This window comes from Neomonachus schauinslandi, chromosome 8 (assembly GCF_002201575.2).
Source record: "Neomonachus schauinslandi chromosome 8, ASM220157v2, whole genome shotgun sequence".
NCBI classification, from domain to species: domain Eukaryota; kingdom Metazoa; phylum Chordata; class Mammalia; order Carnivora; family Phocidae; genus Neomonachus; species Neomonachus schauinslandi.
This window is the reverse complement of record NC_058410.1, coordinates 17,798,898-17,821,391: the sequence shown is the minus strand read 5'-3', so window position 1 is coordinate 17,821,391 and position 22,494 is coordinate 17,798,898. Positions and strand designations below refer to the sequence as shown.

At 42.4% G+C, this 22,494-nt stretch overlaps 1 protein-coding gene across 4 annotated transcripts in view; it reads left to right on the top strand.

Annotated features, from left to right (window-relative positions):
* The window catches only part of SASH1 (SAM and SH3 domain containing 1), a 189,136-nt gene that overhangs the window by 106,788 nt on the left and 59,854 nt on the right, over window positions 1-22,494 (top strand). For 2 of the 4 annotated variants that reach the window (XM_044917636.1, XM_021693636.2), the window contains exons 5-9: window positions 3,065-3,105; window positions 5,592-5,678; window positions 7,804-7,857; window positions 8,216-8,328; window positions 15,224-15,325. In XM_044917636.1, the coding sequence (XP_044773571.1) occupies window positions 3,065-3,105; window positions 5,592-5,678; window positions 7,804-7,857; window positions 8,216-8,328; window positions 15,224-15,325 (397 nt within the window). The remainder of the gene's footprint in view (window positions 1-3,064; window positions 3,106-5,591; window positions 5,679-7,803; window positions 7,858-8,215; window positions 8,329-15,223; window positions 15,326-22,494) is intronic. The other 2 variants (XM_044917637.1, XM_044917639.1) reach the window with 1 other exon arrangement.

Sequence of the window (22,494 nt, the reverse complement as noted above, 5' to 3'; positions counted from 1 at the left end):
GGAACCTTGGATCACTCCTGTAACTTCTGGAGATCATTGTTCCCTATAAAATTGGGATTGGATTCAATGATGGGTAAAATTCCTTATAACTCAGTAAGGTGGTGGTATTCTAATCAGCAAAACTAAAGGAAAGTAATGTTTCTTTAGGCTATTTTCCCCATGAAAATTTTTCTTTTATTTATTTATTTTTGAGAGAGCGCGCAAGTGAGCGCATGAGGGGGGTGTGGGGGAGGGCAGAAGGAACAGCAGACTCCCCACTGAGCAGGGAGCCCAATGTGGGGCTCGATCCTAGGACCCTGAGGTCATGAGCTGAGCCGAAGGCAGACGCTTAACTGAGCCACCCAGGTGCCCCGAAAATACTTCTTTTAGAAAAAGTAAAAGTTCACATGCATATTTGTAGTTTATTACATAGCTAAGTAGTTGAGCAAGAGTGAGGGATATTTGATGCCTTTAGTCCTTAGCAATTAGGTCAAGAGTCTCCTTGTCCTTAGAGTGATTTTAAAAATAAATGTGGTGCTTCCTTTGCTGTAAGCAGGTAAGGCAGAAGCAGGGGATGACCGTGCAGGAAAGTGGACTGATGCATATTACCACGACTTTGAGCTCAAAATGCAACAGTAAAATTTGAAAAAACAAAATTTAGGAACTCAAACTTTAGCTCAAATATTCTTTCTTTTTTCTTTCTTTCTTTCTTTCTTTTTTTTTTTTTAAAGATTTATTTATTTTCGAGTGAGAGCGTGCAGAGTGGGGAGGGGCAGGGGGAGAGGGACAAGCAGACTCCGCGCTGAGCTGGGAGCCCTATGCGGGGCTCGATCTCCTGACCCTGAGATCACCACCTGAGTCGAAGCCAGGAGTCGGTCGCTTAACTGACTGTGCCACCCACGTGCCGCTCAAATACTGTTTCTCTAGAAGGATTTTCTGCTTTAATCTCCAGCCAGCTAGCCAGCTCTCTGCCGTCTGCTCTTTACTGCCACTTTGCCGTGTCCGTACCCCTGTGGCCCTGAGCCCTTCACACGCATCTCCTCCTGTTCCTCGTCCTTCTCCGCCCCCAGCCCTGCCTTCCCCTTCCTCCTGCTGTTGCTTCTCCTTTGCCTGTACTTCTTCCCCTTTGTTCAGGTGTGTCGGCCTCCCTGCGTCAGGAGTCCCATCTCTTTGTAATCATCCCCGTACCTTACTCATGATAGCGTTCAGCACATTTTTGCTGCATGAATTAAGAACGCAAGTGGCTTTTTAAATAAGTCTATATTTAGTCATTTTCATTTTTTTTTTTAAGATTTTATTTATTTATTTGAGAGAGAGAATGAGAGAGAGCACATGAGAGGGGGGAGGGTCAGAGGGAGAAGCAGACTCCCTGCTGAGCAGGGAGCCCGATGCGGGACTCGATCCAGGGACTCCAGGATCATGACCTGAGCTGAAGGCAGTCGCTTAACCAACTGAGCCACCCAGGCGCCCAGTCATTTTCATTTTTGCGTGGCTAGGAGGGCAGAGAGGAGATCCTGGGCGCTAAACCTTGGCAAAATTCGATAATAGGGTAGATTTTCCTTATATTTTCTGTGTCCACAGCTAGTGGTATTGGGAAATCATGACTTCGGGTGTAGCTCTCGTCTTCAGCAACTGAGGTGCCTCCCCTGTTTCTAGTCTGAGCAACTCCTCTCTCCCCTCATTGACAATAGAGGTCTGTTAGATTTGTGTGCGGGTCAGCAGCCGTTCTCATCTCTCAGACTTCAGCTGTGAAGGTGCTTGCAGGCCTGGGCCTTTGTGCTCACCTGGCCCCCAGCAGTCAGCTGGCACCAATAATCCTGCCCTGAAGGGACATGGCTTATCCCAGGTGGTCTGCAGGATAGAAAGCCCCGTCCTGCTTTCTCTGGTTACCTTAAATCCTAGAGGTCCTACTCACCTGTAAGGTGGGCAGCAAAATCACCATTTGCATGCTCTTCTTCTCTTCCTCCGATCGCTTCAGTGTGACACGGTTCTGGCCTCCCAATCTCTGTCTCCGCATGCATTCTCCCATCAAGAAGGCATTGTTGCCGGATGCCCCCTCCATCCTGGCAGGTGAATGTAGTGAAGATGCAGGTGTGAACCCCCTGAGGATCTGTGCTTCTGTCCCAATGCAGGTTCCTTCTTCCTGATTTTCCTTGTCGGCAAGTGGACACTGAACTTACTCTCTAGGCTTTGGACCCACCCAGTGAAAGACGCTGCCCCACCTCTCCTCTGACCTTTAGGAGAGAACCTGTTTGAACTTTGCTTTGGTTTCTTTCCTTCTTACTTTAAGTCGGTATCTGTCTAAGTGTATTCTAGAGAAACAATTAATTGGTGTTGGGTTGTGTTCATGTTTCAAGTTATTTGGCTAGGTCTGTATATGTCACAAACCGGCAGCCACGGTAGGGTGGGGTGTAGGCCAAATTTGGTGCCCAGACGCGTTGATTAACTTGGATGCATTTTTAAGAACATTGAATTATTTGCCATCACTTAAAAGTGTGGAGCTGCTTTTTTGTTTTGGTTTGTTTTGTTTTTTTTTTAAAGCAGATTTCCTGGCTTCTCTTTGAACATAGGAGGATCTAGCAAGGCAGATCGCGTGCCTGTGAATCGTCAGCAACCATCTGCTCTCTGTTTGGAGCATCCGATGGCCTACCTTTCTCCTGCAGCTGACCACGGCACTCACCCATTGGCCGAAGTGGCTGGTGTTTGTGGGGCTGGGTCTCTAGTGGTATCACTGTCTGCTTTCTCTTTCCCACTTACAACAAGAGACTTCTCAGTGGCGGTAACAATGTGTGGTTAATAGTTCACAGAAGTGGATCATCTGGTGATCCTCTAGTGAAATCCAGTCCCTTCATTTAATAGAGGTCTTACCCTGGAGTGAGTCTTCAGTAAATGTTGACGAAGGGTTCCTGGGTCTGTTTCTAGAAAGGTAGCAGCTGGCTAGATAAGGCTAGCGGTAAATACCGTATCAGAATCTCCCCGGCTCAGCTAAGTGGTGTTGATGCCGGGGCAGCCGAGTTGGGAGGGTTTTCGGTCCTCGTGCAAAGGCGAAGCTCCCTCGTAATCAGACATGTTTTTTCTTTTCTAGGAACACTCATCCTAAGTCGAACTCGGAAGACGGCTGTGTAGGTCAGTATTCCTTTTCTTGGTTTAACAACTTAAAATTATTTTAATACTTTATAGAACACAGAAACTGAAAAAACAGAAACCATAAAGAATCTTTGCACCCAGAAAGAAACACTGTTAGATTTTGATACATCTCTTTCCTCTCTTTACTCCTGCCTGTATTTATGTGGGCTTTCTTGTAAACATAATTGGGATCATACTCTGCATTTTATTTTATATATTTTTTTCAATTGAATATGTCCTGAGCATTTCCCCACATTGATTAAATGTTCTTTTTTTTTTTTTTAAGATTTTATTTATTTTTTGACAGAGAGAGACACAGCGAGAGAGGGAACACAAGCAGGGGGAGTGGGAGAGGGAGAAACAGGCTCTCCGCCGACCAGGGAGCCCAATGCAGGGCTCGATCCCAGGACCCTGAGATCATGACCTGAGCCGAAGGCAGACGCTTAATGACTGAGCCACCCAGGCACCCCAATTAAATATTCTTTATAGTAAAATTTTTAAGTCTGTATAATATTCCATCATATGGGATAGGCCACAATTTAATCAACTGTCTCTTCTTTGCTGGACATTTAAGTTGTCTCTGATTTTTGCTCTCAGAGAATTGATGCTATCTAAAAATCTTTGAGCCTATCCCTGATCATGTCCTTAGGATAAATCCTTTGATTTGGAACTTTTGAATCAAAGACTATGTACAATTAAGGTGTTACATATTTTATATTTCCTTGATTATAAAACTCACTCTTGATTTTGTAATTTCTGTTTGGGTCAGAGCAAGTCTAACAAGAGTTGTTGTGATTAGGAGCACAGCGCTCAGATTAGGTTTTGATTTGGGTTTGAATCAGGACTCTTCGAACTCAGTGGTTATGACCTTGGGCAAGTCACTTGCCTCCTGAAGCGTCAGTTTTCTCGTCCACTAAATGGGAACAATAATACATCCTGTTCATTGCACGTATTAAGTGAGATAAGCCATTAGATAGCAAGGTGCCTGGATATGGTAAGTGCTCAATAAATGTTAGCTCTTACTTATTTTTCAATTTGCAACTCCATTTCGGAAACATTAAAATAGAGGGGGAGGGGGAGTATAGCCTCCAGTGAAAGAAATAGGTTATAATCCCGAATTGCCCGAGAGAAAGGCTGAATGAGTGATAACCCTGCTTCTGCTCTCACCTTCCGTGCTAACATTTGCTGCAGCATGTAGCCAGAAAGCAGCAGGTGCCCTCACGCTGCCGGCCGAGGTTCGGGGTACACAGGAAGTCTCCGCGTAGCGGGCGTGGGCTTCGTTCCAGAGCTCCAGGCTCGTCAGCGCTGAAATGGGGGCATCTTGTGTTGACACGTGGCGCCTTCTCGAGCCCGGGAGCCCCGTGCACAGGGGTTTCCAGGCATCTGTGCCGCATTGCCTGGCACCACCAGTCTAGACTGGAAACCAGCAGCGCGTTCCTCCGCGGGGCCCTGCTTCCTGTGGCCGCAGAGCAGCCAGACACACCGAGTGGTGACAGTGACGAAGCTGGTCCTTTGCGTGTGCCCCGTCTGCCTGAGACCTGCTGCTTCGTTTCATCTCTAAGTACAGGGCCTCTCCCGTCTTTCACGTGCTCTTTCCCTTTCCTTTTGCGTTTTAAAAGGCATCATAGATCAGCGAGGATCAGAACCCTAGCAAACGCTGCAGATGGGCAGCTGCGGCAGTGAGATGGTTTTCACCTGCAGACAAGTGAAACTGTTCCCCAAACAGTCTGGGGGGTTGGGCGGGGAGAAAGGGAGGAGGGGGCTCAGTTGGGAGCTGTCACAGCAGGATAGCGGTCTGCTTTTCTCGCGTCGTACCCTGGGTAAGCTGCAGGTAGTCGGTCAGCAAGTAGCCTGAATGCCAGAGAGGTGGGAGCCCCCTCTCCCCACCCTGCCCACGCCGTAGCTGCCCCCTGAGTAAACTCGACGCCACAGAGAAACAGCGCGGGTCAACCCAGCGGGCTCCCGGAGCCGGCTCTGTCAACGGGCGAGTACACCCAGGTCATACCAGCCCTTCTGTCGTCTTCCTTAAATCTGGAACAACAGAAATAAATCGAGGGGAGATCAACAACAGGGATAACGACAAAACAAAGTTAACTTCTTAAAGTATCCCATTTGTGGTTTCGTTGGAATAATTGTGGCTGAGACCAGAGGGGGAGACTCCACCGCAAGACAAGACAGGGCAGAATTAGACATACTAGTTAAACAACATCAAAGTGAATACACGAATGCGTGTTTTGCTTGCCTTTTTGATGTTTCTTTATTTCTCATCTTAACCCCACTGCACCATTACTCGCTGCTAGGAAATTTGCATTTCCTTTAAACAACTTTTTAGGCATTTCCAAGTCTTTCACAAATCTAAAGAGAAAAACTGTCTTTTTGTGAAATCAAAGTATTCTTATAAGCTTTGAATTATAAAGAAGAGGCTACTTTTGTTATTAATGAATTTATTGCTTGTGCCTTTTTTCCCCCTCCTTTCATTTTTAAAGGAAAAGGAGACTGGAAGAAGAAAAATAAGTATTTCTGGCAGAACTTCCGAAAGAACCAGAAAGGAATAATGAGACAGACTTCAAAAGGTACTGTACCACAGCTGGTGGACAGTAAGTCCTTTTAGCTCCCAAATGTTGAGAAGCCTGCGCCCACTAATCTAACTGGAGGCTGCCAGTCAGAAACACTCGTTGCCTGGGCCCACAAAGATTTTGACTTTTCTGACATTCCTGTCATGACTTTTAAGACTTCATCCCAGTGGGTTGTTTTTGTTTTGTTTTGTTTTAATCAAAGAAAACAAAATGACGAGAGTTGGCAGGTCTTCCTTTTCGTAGATCTGACGGCAAAGACCAAATCTTGCGTTTTCTCGGTCACACCAACCTCAGGAAGGTCTTTCCTTGCCAAGATCTATCCCAGAAGGGTCCAGAAAGGCATAGTGTTTGTTAGTTTTGGACCCATCCCCCTGTCCCGCCACTTGGGGCCTTCGCAATCTTCTGAGCTTTCGCTGCTTTTCTGTGGCAGGCCAGTTACGGGGTTGTTGCCCCTGGAAACTCTCTCATGGTCTGACATCATGGGAATGTGCCCAGGCTGCTTTGTGGAGGGAGCCCTGCCCTCCTCTTGGCCGTGTCTTTGTTGTTGTTTATATAGTAAGTAAATATGTCATCCTTTTGAGGCCCAGTTGGGTAATTTATGTTTCCCCGTATTCAGAGAGGAAGCAGACACAAAGCTACTTCTCGATCCCAGCGCAGCCGAGTGAGGTTATCACGAGATGAACATTTTTAGTGGCTGACCAGCGACTCTGTTTGTTTTCGTTTACAAAATCGTTCTGTCCTACCCTGTTCAGAATGCTTCTCCAGTTACTCATACACGTGGACAAGGACAGCACATACAGCAGTCACACACCTGCGACCCCAGCCACATTCACTGGGGTTAATCCAGTTTCCTGGTTTAAGGTTATGATTCTTAAACATTCCCAGTTTTTCCTTCTGGCACACACCCAAGGTCACTTGCGATTCAGAGTAAACCTCGGATCCTAACAAAGTCGTATTTAGAAAGAAAGGGAAGGAAAAAGAGAGAGAGAAAGGGACGCAGTGATAGAGGGAGGAAGCCAACAGTTTACTGGCTCATGTGGATTTTTAAAAAAACCCAACCAGCTCCCCGTCGCTTCCCTCCACCCTCGGAGGTGACGCAGATAGTAAAATGAATCAAACCAGCAGGCTTGTCTCCTCACCCAGCACACACTATTATTCTTCCCGGACAAGTAGATGAGTGGCGAAGGAAACTTGAGTGGTATTTCCGGACTGATTGATTACAAAATGGAAATGAGATAGAGAAACACAGGGGAACATAAATTCCAGGGTCGGCCCTGATTGCAGTGGGTTCCTGCAGTCTGCAGTCAGACTTTCTTACTGGTCCTCTACACCAAGGGCAAACTTAGCAGTGGCCAAGCATCCCAGTGACATCGAAGCTGGTAGAGTATGTGTGAGAAAGATAGGGCAGGGGAAGGATGGGGACCAGAATGTGGGTTTATTCCCAGCGTGTGCACTACCGCCCACGTCCACTGACCTGTCCTTCCTTACACGCTAACCAAGGGCACCCAGGCTCACGTGGCTCACATATATTACAGGTATCGGTAATCTGCTTGCTTTGCAGGAAAGCACTTTCGAAAGATCCTGATGGGATTCTCTTTGCCTCAGCAGTTCTGTTTCCGTTTTCGAGGGAAGGGGGAAGGGGCAGAGGGAGAGAGAGAATGCTAAGCAGGCTCCACGCCCAGTGCAGGGCCTGATGTGGGGCTCGATCTCACAAGGGGGCTGAGATCATGACCCGAGCCGAAATCAAGAGTCGGACGCTTACCTGACTGAGCCACCCAGGCGTCCCTGGCTGCCTTCAGTTTCGAGTGGGAAATTGAGTTCCCCTCACAGTCTGGATACATATTTATGGCAAGACTTTCAGATACATACGTATTTATGATGAGACTTTACTATATATATTATATAATATATAAATGAATTCAAAATGCTTCATCCTTGTGATTTTGTTTGTGCGTGTCCTCTGAGGAACGGCAGTTAAACAGCTTCGTAGGAAGCTAGGATCTCGCCAGGCTGCAGGTCTTGTTCTGCCGCTGACTCTGTGACCTTAAAGTTCTATGTTACGAAAAAGGGGTCCCTCCCACTCCTCTCAAAAAGATTTTCTTCTTGTTCATATTTGAAATAGAAGGACACAGAGGACCATCAGCCGACGGAGCCTTGGAATGCTTGTCTGCTCTAGGTGGGTCTTTTCAATCAGGTCTCTGCCCCACCTCTTACTCCGGACTTCCTGTCGGCTTTCTTCCAAAACCCTTCCACTAAGCCCTCCATCATAAAGGCTCTGGTCATTTTGAAGGATTTGTTTCTATGGTAACATGCATACATCCTCAGAGCCTGTTCCTCAATAAGATGGGCTCGTTGGCTTCCTCAAAAGCAGCCCATTGCTCCGGCTCCTGTTGTTGCTCCATCAGCAACGTGCAATGCCAGACAATGCCCTTGAACTATCTCCTTCTCCAGTCCTGACCAGTGACCTTGCAGGACTCAGCATGTTGTTTTATCTTCCTTTCGTTTCATTCCTGTCTTTTGTCTTCACTCTCTAGGAGAAGACGTGGGCTATGTTGCAAGCGAGATAACAATGAGTGATGAGGAACGGATTCAGCTGATGATGATGGTCAAGGAGAAGATGATCACCATTGAGGAAGCGCTTGCGAGGGTAAGAGTGCCGATACTTGGTTTACGTTTGTGAGCACTTGACCCACTTATATGGAGAAATGGGGGGTTGCTATAGAGGGAATGTTTGTGTCCCCCCCGGCCTTAATCCATGTATTAAATTCTAATGCTCAGTGCGGTGTTATTGAGAGGTAAGGCCTTTGGAGGTGCTTAGGATCTAAGGGGGGGAGCCCTCGTGAGTGGAATGAGTGAGCTTACAAAAGAGGCCCCTGAGAGCCCCCACACCCCTTCCCCCATGTGAGGACTCCTGGCGAGAAGATGGGGCCAGGAAGCACATCCTCACCCCACACTAAATCTGCCAGCTCCTTGATCTTGGACTTCCCAGCCTCCAGAACTGTGAGGAATTCCTGTTGTTTATAAGCCATCCGGTCTACGGTAATTTGTTATAGCCGCTCTAGTAGACTAAAGCAGGGACCTCAAGAGTACAGGAATGTGTTGTTCAGAGTAGTATTTTGATGATACTTTGCTGGTCATCAAGTACTTATGTCATCAGATAAAATACTGATTCCATTCTGTTTGCTTAATACAAGCATTCCATGTTGTGAATTTTAAATTTCTGTGTTCAGTGACTACGTGCATGAATGAATGGCAAATATTTTTGAGCTGTGGACCACTTTAATGAGGAAAGGGATTCTCTGAATGCCATTGCAAAATACACAAGCCTTGTAAAAAGATTGACAAGAATATAACAATGATAAAAAATTATTAAATAAAAAACAAAGTAAAAATACAGTACAACCATTGTAAACATCAGTTGTATAAGATGCTGTCACAGACTAAACTTTGAATAATTTAAAAGTTAAGCTTTAGGCATACCTTAAAATTTTGCTTGCTTTTCTTTCTAAGTAGGTATTAATTAGAGATTAGTTTTTTAATTAGATATTTTTTGCTCTGAGCTAAATTAAGCACTAAAAGAAGCCTAATTAATCCTTAGGGTACTGGTGTAGCATTTATGATAGAGAGAGCGCAATTATTAAGAGGTTTCCTGCTTGGTTGTTGCCCAACAAACTGACTGATGGATTCTTGGATTTCCACTTAGAATAGTTGGTTTGGTACTGTGTAGACAGTCATAAATTAGGCAGGTTTAGAAACGAATGAAAACTTTTAAGTCACTAAGGAATTATTGAATGAGTTATGACTTTACCATTAAGTAGATTCTTAAAGATCTGAAACCTTGAAACCGTGACAAGCACGTTCAATTTAGAAAAAATGAAAACTTTTAAGTCACTAAGGAATTATTGAATGAGTTATGACTTTACCATTAAGTAGAATCTTAAAGATCTGAAACCTTGAAACCGTGACAAGCACGTTCAATTTAGTTTCCTATACCTGACTCTAAACCTCAGTAGTTTAAAAAACAAAGAGTTTCACGTATTGTTGAGACAGCCTTGGGGGGAATAAAGCACTTGAAGGGAGAGGGAGATGGGACGGGGGTTTAATTGGAGGCCTGAGGGCCAAGGCCACCTCCAGACCCATCTGCCGGCTTCTCTTGCTTTGTCGATTTGAAGAAATGGAGGTGATCTCGGCCCACGGTGTCCCTGGTGGACCAAAGTAGTGCTGGACTAGGGATGGAGCAGGTGACAGGTGGCGACCTCCTGTCCTTGCTGCTGATCCACCTTCACCCCCAACCTGGTCTACTGGGAGGAGAATTGCATATGATGTACCTAATCCAGTTTTCATGGAGCAGAAGAAAGTATGAGAAGTGGCCTTAACATAGTGTTAGGTAGTGCATTTCTATAATTAAAAAGAATGGAGCATTTTCAAAGCTGGGGACAAAAGCTCCTTCGGAGCTGATGATTTTAATTAACAGCTAGCTATTATTTATATGGAAAGGAAATCGGAAGTTGACTGGATGAGAAGGTGGCACAGCTGTGTATGGATTTGGGTGGAGGCTTAAGCAATGCAATCTGTCTGTTCCCGGGGTGGGTGTGGGGAGGGCTGCCCTGCCTAGTTTCAGGACAGAGCCCAGCAAGAGATCAAGAATATTTTCTGGTAAGACAATCCAGAAACACAGATTGAAGAACAAAATTGATGACCTTCTCTAAACTCTCCTAGATTCTGCACACAGCGATGGGTGTCCTTTGACAGATGGTGAAGTGGCAGGGAAGTCTCTCGGCCTGCTCCTGGCAGGGCAGCCTACAGCCTCAGCTACTAGTGACTGGATGGGCTGCTGCTTTGGCCAGAGACAAAACACTTCACGGAAAATGTTATTTAGAGCAGAAAATAGTCTATGGAAAGGATCTGCCTCTTTTATGACAGCTCAAGGATCTAAATTTACTTGATCATTATATTAAAAAACCACAACAAAACAAAAACCATAAGACTTGGGCCTCCTATAATGACCATGATGAGAATGTCCTTCAGGACCTCAGGTGTATGTTTCTCCTGCTGTCAATCACATACTTAAAGCCCCATGGGTAGAACATCTAAATTTACTCCTGACAGGGCAACCCAGTATCAGGAGAGAAATTTGCCTGTGTGTTGTTTGGAGCTGGGACTATCCCCAGTACATCCTTGTATTGGGGGAAATTTTGTCTAATGTCAAACAAAGACAATTTGGTCCATTATGCTTTATTTGTATGAATTTGATCTCATTGATGGGTATTTTCCCCCTGGGAAGTACGCAGGGTGATTCACACACCTGAAAACCCAGTTATTGATAGAAACAGAGATCAAAATGAAAAAGGCTCCAAGGAATTAATATGTGAAACACTACCATAAGCTGCAAAAAAACCTTTTGAAGAGAATGAACTTTATAAAACACCTCTGTATTTCTGTATTTTCTCTGAGTGTATAATTGAAAAAGACAGCAGCTTAAAGAAAAGAAAAGCAGCTTAACTTACGATTTTTATATTATATTAACTGAATAGTTTCATCAAATCTAATGCATCTCAAACATTTTCTAATAGTTTTATGATGGATACTTACTACGTGTGCTTTAAGGAAGTCAAGCTTATTAGTAAAAAAATTGTTTAGGGGGATCTAGGTAATTGGCATGTTCTATGTAACACAATTTCCAGGTGGTAATTTTAAGAGCGTGCATAGCTCTTGGCAAATAAGTTCAGGGTACTTAGATTTTGGGCTAGTTCTGCAAGGACTGGAAGCCTATGAGATACCTGGAAGCCACAGGGTATTCATTTATCTGGGTGATTTTTGTGGTGTATGAGTGAGGATAGGTGAGTAGGGAATAAATGCAGTTAATTTTAAAGCTTTGGCTAAAGAGAACACTAGTGTTTTGGTATGATGGTGCTCAGCAGTGATGGGGATATGGTGTAGAAAAATATGTCCTTTGGGGCGCCTGGGTGGCTCAGTTGGTTAAGCGACTGCCTTCAGCTCAGGTCATGATCCTGGAGTCCCAGGATCGAGTCCCGCATCGGGCTCCCTGCTCAGCAGGGAGTCTGCTTCTCCCTCTGACCCTCGCCCCTCTCATGCTCTCTCTCTCTCATTCTCTCTCTCAAATAAATAAATAAAATATTAAAAAAAAAAAAAGAAAAATATGTCCTTTGACATTTTAACTGGAAGCACTAGCTCTAGGAAATTGAGGGAGATCTATGACTACGATTTGATAATCATATTTCCTAAAATGTAATTATGAATACAAAAGACTACTCATGTTAACTTGATCTAGTAACTAAATATTACATATTAATCCATCTGATAAATATGTGTCTGATTCCATAAGGTCATACCTGTGTGAAAGTCCAAAATAAAGTCATTGGGGTTTTTTTTGTTTGTTTGTTTGTTTGTTTTGAAAAGTACTTGTTTGTCACTGACTTTTGACTGCCGCTAAGTAAGGAAAGGGAGCAGGAGAGCCAGAGGGAAAAGCTGGACAGAGATGCAGTTTCAGGAGAAATCTAGCCTTAGGCTGATCCCATAGGGAGTGGGGAGCTCTGGAAGGTGAATTGCACTGTAGAGTTGTCCTGCCAGAGAAAAGGAGACTTAAAGCTGATTGGGGAGGAGGAGGAGGCAGCCTTCTAGGCATCTCTGGGAAACAGTTCCTGTCAGCCATGGAAAGTTCCCTAGAGCAGGGTGTAGATGTGAGCCCAAATGCATAGTAACTGAGGACTTGGTCAACAGTTTTGTGAACGGAGTCTGGGCATCTGGTATACCAGAGTGCATGATTAGGAACTGGGAACCTATATATATTATTATATTCCTTGCAGCAGCTACTGTGCATCAATCACAGAGATTTGGACAACTAGAGAGGCTCATGGAGAGAGTCCATAGGAGAACAACGAAATGATTGTAATTTTTTTTTAAATAGGTCCCATGGGTGAAAATTGGAAAGGATTTATCTCAGAGAAGAAACAGAACTTAATCACTATCTTCAAGTATATGAAGGATTATTAGACAACATGTCTTCAGGATGTACTGAACAGTGTTTTGTTTTATTTTGTTTTAATCTCTACTGAGGACAAAATAAATGAATTTAACTTGCAGCTGGAGGGAATTTAGATTAGATATAATACAAAAGTTCTTTTCTCATAGAAATGGGAACATTTTAGAATCTCCTCAAAGGTTTTTAAAATAGAGTAAGCATTAACCTCCTAAAGATGGCCATCCCTCTAGGAATCATATCCTGGACATCAAGTATGAGAAAACTATGAGACTAAAGAAAATAGGATGTGAAAGGAATATTTCCTCCTGAGACAGATACATGCGCTCACGCGCGTGTGCACATACACACACATGCACACTTTAAAACTTCTGTCATTGGGCGCCTGGGTGGCTCAGTTGGTTAAGCGACTGCCTTCGGCTCAGGTCATGATCCTGGAGTCCCTGGATCGAGTCCCGCATCGGGCTCTCTGCTCGGCGGGGAGCCTGCTTCTCCCTCTGACCCTCCCCCCTCTCATGTGCTCTCTCTCTCTCATTCTCTCTGTCTCAAATAAATAAATAAAAAATCTTTAAAAAAAAAAAAAAACTTCTGTCATTGTTTTAAAGCTGTACATTTGCTTCAAAAGATCTAAGTTCTTAAATGAAATCATCAATTGTCTGTCTTCTATGAAATTATATTTAAGTCAAAACTTCTTTGGGAGCAAAGTAGAATATAAAATGTAGTTACATAAATAAATAACCAGGTTGCATTTTTCCCCTGTAAAATGCACTTCAAATTCTTTTTAGGGATCCCGTTTTATAACTTGAAAACATAGCATTTTAAAATTAGAAAATGAAAAAACAAGGTAAATTTGGGTAGAGTGCAAATTTGAATCTCTCTCTTAGACCCCAGAGTCGATGAAGGACAGGGACGGATGGAAGAAGAAAAATATTCAATCTGTTATGATTGATTAGTTAGGAATTTGTTTTGTTTTCATTAAAGATGAAGCTCATTTAGTGGCTTCTCAGTTGGGCCTAAGGTAGAATATAAAAGTATGGCAGAGACTTGGAGAAGACAAATGATAACCCTGTCTTTCAGCCGGCAGCTCTTCCAGTCATGCAGGGAGAATGTAACATTTCAGAAACCAGTACATTTGGAAGGAAAGAGCATTCTGATACATAACTTAAGTATACCATAAAGATTAGAGCAATATTAATGCCCCTAACGTACCAGAAAGATTAAAGTGATATTAGCAAATAGCAAAAGTTCAAACACCTGGAGTTGATGTGAACTTTGAGCTCTTTTATTGGAAACCCCAAGGCTGGTGATAACACTGTGCTCGTAATGAGTCTGTTGCATTGGTACAGGGTGCTAAGAGTTTTGTTGCATTATCTTATGTAATTCTGGTAATGGTTCTGTGAGATAGTTTGTTGTCACACCCATTTTCCGGGTAGAGGAACTGAGGCACAGAGGAGTTAAGTCATTTGCCCAGGGGTTCCCATTTGATGTTTGGTTCTGCAGCCAAGTTCTAACCCATTAATCAATACTGTCTGCTTCCCCGCGTCTGTCTCCTGTCAAAAGCATGCGCAGAAAAGAATTTCATGGTGGAAGTGATACTTTGCAAAGTTGCTTTTCCCTAGAGGGATGTTGTCAACATGGTGGCTTTGCCACGTCCACATAGCTCCAGTGGCTGAGGACAGTCCTGACATCTTCTCCTGGGCTGTTAGGTCAGATCATTTCTGTTTTTTGGTGTCTTGATTTATGGAACATGGTTTCATCAGTGTCTGAAATTCATATCAAAAAACTGCTTTCTAATAGATTTTAATATAGTGGCAACTTAACTGTGTTGTGTTGCAGAGTTAAATTTCTACGTGTTTTATGAAAACATGCCTAGAACTTCGCACATTTGCCATTCTAAAAGACCTTTCTGTTTGCTTAAATTTGCCAATTTCCTCTAATGTTTCACTTGTCTTTCTATTTCAGAAAGTAGAAACCGAGTTTCTAAACCCAAACTGTACATGGCTCTGAACGTATTCTAGATAGCTTGTTATTTTCCTCTCCTCCACAAGGGTCCGCAATAAAGCCCATAATGTTTGTTAGGTGATAACATGGAACTGGTAACTTGAAGCAGTCTAGAAAGAGAAAAGCAAGTGCTCTTAGAAAATCAGTTTCAGGCTTCCGCCTCTGTTGGACCAGAATGTCCGTAGTCCACCACATCGTGTCTTTCACAAAGAGAGGTAATTCAGAGGCCAAACTACAGACAACTTCTGTTTCTGAACTTACAATTGAACTGAGAAAGATGAGTTTTGAGGCTGGAGGATCTTGGAGGGGAAAATCAAGGTTCTTTTTAGAACACAGAATACAAAGAATCCGTTGTGTCTGTCAGTTTGATGTAGGTGAAAACTCACAGGGCAGGGCGCGCATCTTCCTCTCAGTTTGGGGAACCTTGTCCTTGACTGGCACTGAGTCCCCAGCAGTGGCATGAAGAAGGTGCCCAGAGCATTCTCTCTGACAGCCCTGGCCATTATTTCCATGTCAATCTTTGCATTTTCTCTTGTTGTAGCTCAAGGAGTATGAGGCCCAGCACCGGCAGTCAGCGGCCTTGGACCCTGCCGACTGGCCAGACGGTTCTTACCCAACATTCGATGGCTCGTCAAACTGCAATGTGAGTTTACTGTCTCTGAGCATCTTGACCGCTTCTACTACAAAGTAGATTTTAGCCAACTTCTGCCTTTGGACTTTTTTCCCCAACTACCAGCTCCCACCGGGATCTGAAAAGAAGGGTCTCTTCTGACACGTTACTCAGTTTTTTTGTTGGACTTATCTGCAGTCAAAATAGTTCTATTCATTCTGTGTTATTTTTGAATTGTGGTAAATTATATGTAACTTAAAATTTAATGTTATAAGCATTTTTAAGTTCAATTACTATTCAATTCAGTGGCATTAAGCACATTCACATTGTTGTGCCATCATCACCAAAATCCACTTCCAGAACTTTCTCAGCATCCAAAACAAATTCCGTAACCATTAAACAGTAACTCCCCTTCCCTAAGTTCAGGAAACCCCACCCATTCTACTTTCTAGCTCTATGAAATTTGACTATTCTGGGTCCTTTATGTACATGGAATAGTACAATATTTGTCCTTCTGCGTCTGGTTTATTTCATGTAGCATAATGTTTTCAAGGTTCATCCACATTGCAGCATATGCCAGAACTCCATTCCTTTTGTAAGGGTGAATAATAGTCTACTGTAAGGATATATACCACGTTTTATCCATTTATTTGTTGATTGACACTTGGGTGTTTCTACCTTTCAGCTGTTGTGAACAGTGCTGCTGTGAACATCGGTATATGAATATCTGTTTGAGTCCTTGCTTTCAATTCTTTTCAGTATCTATATAGGAGTAGAATTTCTAGATCACATGTTAATTATATGTTTATTTTTAGAGGAGCCGCTATACAATTTTCCAGTATGGCTGCATCATTGTACATTTCTGACAGCAATGTGTGAAGGTTCCAGTTTTTCTGCTTCTCACCAACACTTGTAATTTCCCCCTTTTTTGTTACTAGCCATCCTATTGGGTGTAAAATGGTGTCTCATTGTGACTTCGATTTGCATTTCTCTAATGACTAATAAGAATATATGTATTCCTTAAAGAAATGTCTATTCAAGTTCTTTGCTCATTCTTGAATTGGGTTGTTTTATTGTTGGTTGTTGAGTTGTAGGAGTTCTTTGTATATTCTGGCTATTAATCCTTTATCAGATGCATGATTTATAAATAGTTTCTTTCATTCTAGGGTTGCCTTTTCACTTTTTGATAATGTCTTTTGATGCATAAAAGTTTTTTAAGTTTGAAGTCCAGTTTACATTTGCTTTTGTTACTTGTACTTTTGGTGTCATATCCAAGAAATCATTGCCAAATCCAATATCATGAAGATTTTCTGTTTTCTTTTAAGAGTTTTAAGTTTCAGCTTTTAAGTTTAGGTCTTTGACCCATTTTAAGTTTATGTTTATATATGATATAACGTACGGGTCCAACTTCATTATTCTGCAGATAGATACCCAGTTTTCCCAGAACCATTTGTTGAAAAGACTGTTCTTTCCTCATTGGTCTTGGCTTCCTTTTCAAAAATTAATTGACAATATATGCTAGATTTTATTTCTGGGCTCTCTTACTTTATTCCATTGGTTTATATGCCTGTCCTTTGTAGATATTATACTCTTTTGATTAATGTAGCTTTGTAGTAAGTCTTGAAATCAAGACATGTGAGCCCTCTAACTTGGTTCTTCTTTTTCAGATTGTTTTAGCTATTCAGGTCCCTTGAGATTTCATGTGAATTTTAAGATGGGTTTTTCTTTTTCTGCAAAAGATGCCATGAGATTTTGATAGGGATTGCAGTGGGTCTGTAGTTGGGTGGTATTGTCATCTTAATAATATGAAGTTCTTCCACTCCGTGTACATAGGGTATCTTTGCATTTCTTTATGTCTTCTTTAATTTCTTTCAGCAATGTTTTGTAATTTTCAGTGTACACGTCTTACCGCCTTAGTTAAGTTTATTTCCAAGTATTTTATCACTTTTTTTTGATGCTATTGTAAATGAAATTGTTTTCTTATTTTCTTTTTACACATTGTTCATTGCTAGGGTATAGAAATGGAACTGATTGTTGATTTTGTGTCTGCAACTTCGCTGAATTTGTTTTTTATCTCTAACAGTTTTTGTGTGGTAGAATCTTTAGGGTTTTCTCCATAGGAGATCGTGTCATGTGTGAACAGAGGCAGTTTTACTTCTTTTCCAGTTTGGATGACTTTTATTATTCATGCTGTTTTAATGTGACCAAACAGCGCTTCCTAGGAGTTCCACAGGGATCGTGGGAATTAGAGTTGAGAGTTTCAAGCAGATATTTTGTGATGCCATCATCCAGCTTCATGGAGTGAGAATGGAGGGAGTTACCCTTTTTCACTTATTATATAGTTGTTTTGTTTGTTAGGTTCTTTCCTCCTTAAAATCTGGAAGCAACTCTACCTCTGTATCCTTAGCTTCTTGTCCATGCTCTGTAGAGGTAGTCCTCTCTCCACAACATACCTCTTTTCTTGCAGTCTTCTGTTTCTGAAAAGCCTGATGGTTTTCCAGTTCTGTAAGATAAATTCCAAACATTTTGGCAAGAGTCTTGAGTCTTGACTTTAATCAGTATCTCCACTCTCCTCTGCCACCCCCTGCCCCTAATAGCCTCCACTCCATCCACCCTGGACCCTGCCTGTGTTACTGAACACACTTGTATTTTCACACACTCTCCTTTAATTCATGCAATTTCCTCTACCTAAAATATCTTCCTCCAGGTTTTTCCAGGTAAAATTCTGTGTGTCCTTCAAGATAAAGTCCAACTGCCATCTCCTCTGAAATTTCTTTTAGCCTCCTTAAGTATATTTTATTGCTTCCTATTCTGCGCTTTGTTAAACTAGCTTTGTACACAAAACCTGTTACCCTGGAATATCGGGATTCATCGGACACATTTTAGCCTCCTTGGGAATCGTGAGCTCCTTGAGCGCGAAAGGCATGCTACATTATTTTTGTGTCTCCAGTGAGTGTCTGAGTGTCCAGTTCATATGGCATGTTCGGGAAATACTTAGTGGACAAAGTTGTATTTAGACGTTCATCTTTCCTGGCTGCTCGGAGAGCATGTTTCATGTCCTACAACTACAGCCTCTTTCTTTATACCTTCTCTGCATCTAAGCAACAGATGATGGCTTATCAGAAGTAAATACAAGCCTTCCACTACCTTCTTGTCCCTGATTTCCTGAGTCAAGCACCAGATTTCCATTTCAGCTAAAAAAATGGAAAGAAAGAAAAAACCCCAGGGGATTGTTAATTTGAAAGCCCTGCTTGGTTTGCTTTTATGTGAGAGACTGAGACGTTACCCTTTGTAGTAATAAATGTATCCTATGCTAGCCAGCATTGTGTGCTGGGACTATGAGGTAATCAAAGGAACCGTGTTCATGGATTTCAATGTGCCTTTTTGGGGTCTCTTATCCCCTTGTCCTAAAGACTAGCATAATTTAAATGTAAATCATGAACCTAAAGAATCATGAAGAATAAATACAGTAACTCAGGACTGATGCGATTCAAACCCAACTTGGGGAGAACACAAAGACACCAATTGTCCATAGTGGGTCCTTTAGTATCAGACTCACTGTATACTGTCCTGATTAATAGCATCTGAGTCAAGGGGGAGGTTATAAGACTATCCAGTCAGAGAAACAGGGCTGTAGTAAAACCTCACACACTCAGACAGCAGGGAGAGAGGCTCGTCACGTTTAGAAAAAGTTAATATAAATTGAGTACAATAGTGGTTTTGAACGAGCTGCTAAGAAGACATTACTAGATAATTGGTTTTTGGTTATTACCGCCTTCAGATGGTAAATCAGAACCATCACCTTGGTATAAATTGTCAGAGGAAAGTAGGTACTTCTTAGAAGTCAGACATTCATTCCCTTGAGCATTTCTTTGTTCATTGAGGAGACATCTAGCAAGCACTTGCTGTATACCAGGCTTAATTCTGTAGATAGGTTACAAAGCTATAGGAGCAGGAGAGACAGGCCCTGCCCTGACGGAGTTTACCCAGCAGTGCATGGGTTAAAATCACCCCCACATGTGCTCACACGGATTTGAGATGTCATGTACACACTCACATTATTAATTTCTTAGCAAACCGTTTCTTCATAGATGACGCAAAAATGAATTCAGCCTGTTCTAGTTGGATGAAGGGCCAGGAATACCATATGCACCCTCCATTTCCAGTACATTCTTCCAGAAGCTCCAGAGTGAGTTTTTGCCGAGAGATGTAGGTGAAGACAGGCCGTTCAGCAGTGGAGTTTTCTGAAGCGATATTATTTACCCCGCGTATTTTGCTAGCTGGCTTTGCACAAACAACCCACACCCATTTCTAGTCACGCTGTGCATTCCTACAGCTGACCACCATTGGCATTGAAGTTTGCTTGAACTTGTTTGCAATCTTAATGTATGTGACACTCGCCCTTCCTACCCTACTTTAGCCTGTCCTGTGTTTTTATGGAGACTCAGCAAGAAACTCCAGCCAAGATATTCCTTCTCAATAATGCTACATTCGCCTGATAGCAGAGTAATTAATTTCAGATAATTCCCACTGTGTCCTACTTCAGCCGCTGTGGGTTAGGCACTTTGATTATCTTTTGTGCGAGAGCCAGGGCTTTTCAGCTTTCTATTGATTCTTTTCTAGACTGAGATGTAAATAGCCTACTGGCCGTAGTCGGGAATGTCCAGGCCATGAAAGTTTCAGGGATCACAAGCCCTTTGTCACGAGACTCAGTGCCCTATATTGATGCCTGTTGTGCTTTAGGATTTCATTCACATTGATTTTGTAGACTCCCCCACCCCCATAACTGACATTAGATAATTGCGTGTTGCTTCACAGTAAATCCATATTCACATTCCTGGTTTCTAAGAATGTAAAGTACTAAAGATAGTTACCAGGGGAAGTGAAAAATAGCTTTCTCTTTGCCAGAGGAGAATGTGTTCTCTGCTGTTTCTCATTAATAACAAACTCCTGTTGCGAGTGTTGGAGTTTTTAAAAAGAGTTTCTGGTTTGAGTACTTAACGTGACTCCTTGTTAAATATCTGGACATTTGTTGTAATATTTTTCGTTTTATTTTTTTATTTTTTTTTTAAAGATTTTATTTATTTATTTGAGAGAGAGAATGAGAGACAGCACAAGAGGGAAGAGGGTTAGAGGGAGAAGCAGACCCCCCGCTGAGCGGGGAGCCCGATGCGGGACTCGATCCCAGGACTCCAGGATCATGACCTGAGCCAAAGGCAGTCGCTTAACCAACTGAGCCACCCAGGCGCCCATTTTTCGTTTTATTTTGATAAATTCTGTTTTCCTTTGCCTCCTGCAGGGGGGAGGTTGTAAGAGTTCTCATTTTAAGCTTTCAACTTTGTGCCTTGAGGTTCAATTTACCTTCTGGTTAAGAAGACATTTAATGAAATGCTCTCTGTTGTCCTGGGGTTTATAGATTTTTACTCAAGGAGTTTTAGTAAATCATAATTTTTGTGTTTCTACAAAATTGGTAGGTAAAAGTTGGTGATCTCTATTTGGTTCTTAAATATTAATGAAAAGGCTTGCAGTGAAACATCTCTCCAAAAATTTCAACTTGTAAATTGTTTCATTATGATGTGATTTTAGTTATTTTTCAAAATATATGATAAAGAGAAATTAAAGCGACAACAAGGATAATAAGGCACTGGGGCTCTTAGAGTCCATTGCAGAGATTTATTTTGGTCCCTGTTTGTTTGTTTCACTTGATACAAAATGTGTTCCAGAAAAAAATGGAATTATGTTTCTGTATCTGGAGCTCCTCACTAGGATGAAGCAACTATGGTAAAATGTTTCGTGAAGCGAGTTAATTTTGTAACGCAAGCCATCGTTTTATAATTGATTTTCTACATTTGGGGAAATTTAGTGGGGAAGGATTTGTGCAAGGAGGCTCCAACGTTCTAGCTGAGGCATAGTAACACCTTTCATCCACCTGTGCGTCTCCTCACAGCTTTTGCTTCCAGCCAGTTCTGAATGTATTTTGCCTCTAACCTGGTTTGAGGCACAGGAGGGCCGTGGGTTGAACTGTGTCCCAGAGTTTGGGCAACAGAGACACAACGTCAAGTGATCACTTCTTCCACTTCTAACAAAATACAATTTTAAGTGTTTCCTTGATTGAGGACTTTCAAGGTCTCAACTAAAATATCCCTGTATGATGAGATGTTTCGGTTCACGTACTGCAAAACCGTTAAATCCTTTTGGGGCTTCGTAAACTTGTCCCCCACTGTCAGACAGGTTTTTTTTTTTTTTTAATTTTTATTTATTTATTTGAGAGAGAGAGAACACCTGAGAGGGGATAGGGTCAGAGGACGAAGCAGACTCCCTGCCGAGCAGGAAGCCCGATGCGGGACTCGATCCAGGGACTCCAGGATCATGACCTGAGCTGAAGGCAGTCGCTTAACCAACTGAGCCACCCAGGCACCCTCAGACAGGTTTTACTTAGCTTTTCAGAGTGATCTCACCTGCCTTACTTAAAACTATTGCCCTCAAGCCAGAGGCTCCAGGTCTGATATTTTGAAAGGGAGGTTGCCACAGCCTTAGTCTACACTAGAACTTCCTAAAAGATAATGTGCAGAAAACCAGGAGAGCATTCCACAAAGTTACTTTTTTTTAAAGATTTTATTTGTTTATTTGAGAGAAATCACAAGCCAGGGGAAGAGGGAGAGGGAGAAGCAGACTTCCCACTGAGCAGGGAGCCCGATGTGGGGCTCAGTTCCAGGACCCTGAGACCATGACCTGAGCTGAAAGCAGATGCTTAACCGACAGAGCCACCCAGGTGGCCCCAAAGTTACTTTTTTAGTGGTTCTTGTGGTGAATGGCTTGATTTCTATTATGACCAAAGAAAAGGCTCACAATTTAATCACCTAACACAGAATGTGGTGGGAGAGCTGAGCCCGTGCAAATGGGGTAGGCCTTCATGGACAGACTGACCTGTCCTCATTCAAGGGGTGTCCATATAATGATGCTCTTTTTAGAGTCTGGTATTATGGGTTGAACCAGATTTTTTTTTTTTTAATTGGCTATCTTAATGTGTTTATTTTGAATATGTTTCCTTTACTAGGGTGAACTTCCAGACAAGGTGTATAGGTTAAAATTTATAGAAGTTTTATTTTTATATTTCAAAGGTATTAGAAGAAAATATAAATCAATATCATTAGCTTCCTCACTTGGGGAAATCTGACCCCATAAGAAGACTTTTTTTTTTT